General features: G+C 45.1%; 1 protein-coding gene and 1 long non-coding RNA gene across 2 annotated transcripts in view; both read left to right on the top strand.

Annotated features, from left to right (window-relative positions):
* Positions 1 to 2,934, top strand: part of TTL (tubulin tyrosine ligase) — a 52,028-nt gene extending 49,094 nt beyond the window's left edge. Inside the window, exon 6 of the mRNA XM_011953097.1 lies at positions 755 to 2,934. Within this exon, the coding sequence (XP_011808487.1) occupies positions 755 to 869 (115 nt within the window). The 3' untranslated portion in view covers positions 870 to 2,934. The remainder of the gene's footprint in view (positions 1 to 754) is intronic.
* Positions 2,935 to 2,965: 31 nt separating this feature from the next.
* LOC105519642 overlaps positions 2,966 to 4,240 on the top strand; it is a 2,129-nt gene continuing 854 nt past the window's right edge. The window contains exon 1 of the long non-coding RNA XR_001003003.1: positions 2,966 to 3,931. This is a non-coding gene — a long non-coding RNA (uncharacterized LOC105519642). The remainder of the gene's footprint in view (positions 3,932 to 4,240) is intronic.

The following is a 4,240-nucleotide window of genomic DNA, read 5'->3' as shown; positions in this document are numbered from 1 at the left end:
TTTGGCATGTTTTTGCAGTGGCTGGTACTGGTTGTTCCTTTCCATGTTTAGTGCTTCCTTCAGGAGCTCTTGTAAGGCAGGCCTGGTGGTAACAAAATCTCAGCATTTACTTGTCTGTAAAGGATTTTATTTCTCCTTCACTTATGAAGCTTAGTTTGGCTGAATATGAAATTCTGGGTTGAAAATTCTTTTCTTTAAGAAAGTGAAATATTGGCCCCCACTCTCTTCTGGCTTATAGGGTTTCTGCCGAGAGATCTGCTGTTAGTCTGATGGGCTTCCCTTTGTGGGTAACTCGACCTTTCTCTCTGGCTGAGTGGCAACCAGTTTAAGAAATGTCACAAAATAGAATTTCTAGGGCAGATTTTGGTAAAACACAAAAACAAGAAAAACTGCCAGGCACAGTGGCTCACACCTGTAATCCCAGCACTTTGGGAGGCCGAGGTGAGAGGGTTGCTTGAGCTCAGGAGTTCAAGAGCAGCCTGGGCAACATAGCAAGACCCTGTCTCTACAAAAAATTTTAAAATTAGCTGGGTACAGTGGTGCACACCTATAGTGCCAGCTACTTGTGAGGCTAAGGTGGGAGGATCCCTTGAGCCTGGGAATTTGAGGCTGCAGTGTATGTACCATGATTGCGCCACTGCATGCCAACTTGGGAGACAGAGTAAAACCCTGTCTCAAAAACAAAAAACATTTATTTTTTTTTGCTTGCACTTTGATGAACATCCTCAATGATATTTTTAAAAACACATTTCAGGAAGCTCTATGCAGAACTGTGCCAGGGCATCGTGGACATAGCCATTTCCAGTGTCTTCCCACCCCCAGATGTGGAGCAACCTCAGACCCAGCCAGCTGCCTTCACCAAACTGTGATGGAGGGGCGCTCCCTGCTGCCTTGGAAAAAGCACGGGGTCCTGCTCCAGCAAACGGTGAAATGACTGGATTGCTCTTTATCCAGCCCACAGCAGGGGAAAGAAAGGCAACTCGCAAAGATGAGATGGAAGAAGGCACATGAGCAGAGGATGCAGCTCCCGAAGAGAGGGTTGCTCAGGGGGCTTCCCAGGTGGAGCACTCAGCAATGCTGTTGAGACTTTTGAAAACAACTTTGGCACACAAAGGCAGCCTTGTGAGCAGAGCTCCTTCCCCTCTCCCCGGGAATGACAGGGCACTGGGACCTCTGGTCGGTGCCTCCCACCCACTGCAGCCCTAGTGCCTTAGCTCCATGCCCGGCTGCAGCCCCACTGCTCTGGACTGTGGATTGGATGTCAGAGCATATTGGAGGTTGCCTGTGTGTTCCCCGCCCATCCCTTCCGTAACACTCTGCCACTAAGCTCTGGACAAGCATGCACCAACAGTCCTTAGTTTTGTTTTGTACACTGGCCTCTCGGTGAAGGTGGTTTCCCTCATCACCTTCCTGATGGCGTTTGGTCAGTCACCTGTCAGGGTTTGTGTGGGTTGGGCCCCAGAACAGCATATGCTGCCCTAAGTCTGCTCTCTGCATGTTTTAGAAACAAAGTGGCAAGTCTGCCCTGAACCTGTAAGCATCAAATAAGCATGAGAGAGAAAAAAAACATGATATATTGCTTTACTTAATAGGTTGAATATGGTAGGTCTTTGAAAATATGATGATTCAATTTTCTTTGCTTTAACCAAAATTCTAAATGCAGTTTTGCCTAGTTCCCCCACCGCCTTTTTTTTTTTAAAAAAAAAAAAACCTTTGTAAAAACCTCTGAGGATCAGGAATCAGTAAAATTCCACTCCCCAGTGGCCCTGCTTTCCCCCTTTTTGTTCTTTTTATGCCGCAAGCACTTTCTGCAGTAGCTAGAAGGGCAGGTTTCCTTCCCGGAAGGATTTGAGTTCCTGTGCCTGTAGGCATCAGGAGAGTATATGTGAGAGTATATGTCCTGCCTGAATGGGAAAGTCTTCTAAAATGGGAAAGAAGTGGTTTCAGCTCCACACAGTGTCTTGTAAGTCTCAACAAATGTGTACTGTTAGAAGTGGCTTCCACTTACTGGATTAACTAATACTTTATAGGCTTTTCAGGAGGCCACATCACTAGCAGTAGGGAGAACAAGATGTCATTTGTGTTCAGTGTAAGCTGAGTAAACAGGCCCTTCCTAGAGTGTCCTGGAAATCACAGCAACCCATTGAAAACTGCTGTCCCCACCAGAACGTGCTATGTTCTTTCTTCATGGCTATGTGTGCTCCATTCCTCGTTTCTGCTTGGCTCAAGAAAACATTTCTGCAGTCAGGTGAGACTTTTACAAAAGAGGGGAAAATCAATGCCTCCTTGAACATGATGAGATGTGGGAACTTACAATGAAAAAGGCAATAATGATAGAAATTATTTCTTAGGTGCAGCAATAGTTGATAGGATGTGAGGGTGTTACCTTGGGGTGAAGTGGAGAAGGTCCCAGGTGAATTGGCTCTCATGGAAATTTGAAATTGCAAAATAAACGTCCTGGAGGTTATCCAGAATAGAATACAGATTTAAAAAAGTTTGCCTGTAGAGCAAAATAAAACAGTCAGTTGTAATTGTTAATCTTTGAGGCCCAACGCAGCCGACGGGTTGGTATTTGGGAAATTCAGAGAAGGGAATGAGATCTGATCGGATCCTGGGAAGTTGTATATCCAGTTAGAACATGTAGGGTTCTGGGTCCCTGGCAAGTCTAGGTGGGCGGGTGACAGGAAAAGCATAGGCGTTTTTGTAATGCTGTCACATGCTAACACAGGTTTGTAATTATCTTTTGGACCCAAATTATAGAGATATTCACGAGTTTTCTAGCCCTCACAGTAACAGAGCTAAGAATTCAGATGTCAGGAAGTATGTGAATCTTGATGGATTTTCTGAGAAACCTGATTCAGTGGCATATATATGAGGGAAGTAAGACTTTTAAGAAAAGAAAAAGTTATGCCTCATTCCTCATGTGGCTTCCAATAAGTATCTTAGGCACTTATTTTGTTTATAAATATTTTTTAAATTTTTAAAATTGTATTATTTTTTACAAGGACGTGGTCTCACTATGTTGCCCAGGCTGGATTGCAGTGGCTATTCACAGTTGCAGTCAGCACACTGCAGCCTTGAATTTCTGGGCTTGAGTGATCCTCCTGTCTCAGCCTCCTGGGTAGCTGGTACTACAGGTGCACAACCCCAAGCCTGGCTTTATGTATTTATTTCTGTTCATGTGGAATGATTGGTTCAGAACTGTTCCTTTCCCTTCCATGATGTCCTTGACACAGAAGGTCATGCCTGGCTCGCAGTTAGGCTTCATACTTTTGGTCCATGTAAGTGCTGCCCGTTGCTGGGGGAGGAGTCATTGTTTATTTGGAAATGTCAGTTGCAATCATGGTTCTGTCATTTGACTGCACAGTATCAGAGGAGCCTGTTAACCTCTCTGTGCCTTAGTTTCTTAGCCCATGAAAGAGATCGTTGCCTGACCCAGGGACTACCTCAAGGGCTTTTGGTGAGGACAAGTGACAGTAGGAAGATGCAAGAGCCTTTAGTACCAAGGTTCTCAACACTGACTACATGCTCGAATGACGTGTGAAACTTTTAAAAAATGTTAGTGCCCACTCTTCCCCTCTCTGCCCAGCCAGTTAAATCAGAACCTCAGACAGCAATATGCCTTGAGATGCCTTGAACCACACTTAAGAAGGAAGGACAGACACATTATTACCTTGGAAGAATTGCATAAGGCTTATGACTTAAAAGAAAAAATTCTTTTTGGAAACACAAGCATTTCTTTAAGAATGGCCAGATGTTGCCACATGTATTTATGACCCAAGCAGGTGTTATCTAAGCAGTTTCTCTGTTTGCTTGTCATAGTGGCATTTGGAAACTCGAACATGCTTTCATTTACGTAAGTAGTTTATGAAGCTTTGACAACAAATGTAAGCAGACATGAAATTATAGATCTGCTAAATATGTATTAAGGGTGTTAATTTTTTTCTTTTTTGAGATGGAGTCTCGCTCTGTCGCCCAGGCTGGAGCGCAGTGGCACGATTTCGGCTCACTGCAAGCTCCGCCTCCCGGGCACACGCCATTCTCCTGCCTCAGTCTCCCAAGTAGCTGGGACTACAGGTGCCCGCCACCACGTCTGGCTAATTTTTTGTATTTTTTAGTAGAGACAGAGTCTTGCTCTGTCGCCCAGGCTGGAGTGCAGTGGCATGATCTCGGCTCACTGCAAGCTCCGCCTCCCGGGCACACGCCATTCTCCTGCCTCAGCCTCCCGAGTAGCTGGGAC

Source organism: Colobus angolensis, unplaced genomic scaffold (genome assembly GCF_000951035.1).
Source record: "Colobus angolensis palliatus isolate OR3802 unplaced genomic scaffold, Cang.pa_1.0 Scaffold356, whole genome shotgun sequence".
Lineage (NCBI taxonomy): Eukaryota > Metazoa > Chordata > Mammalia > Primates > Cercopithecidae > Colobus > Colobus angolensis.
Note: the sequence above shows the minus strand (reverse complement) of the source record. Positions and strands in the feature narration are given on the sequence as shown.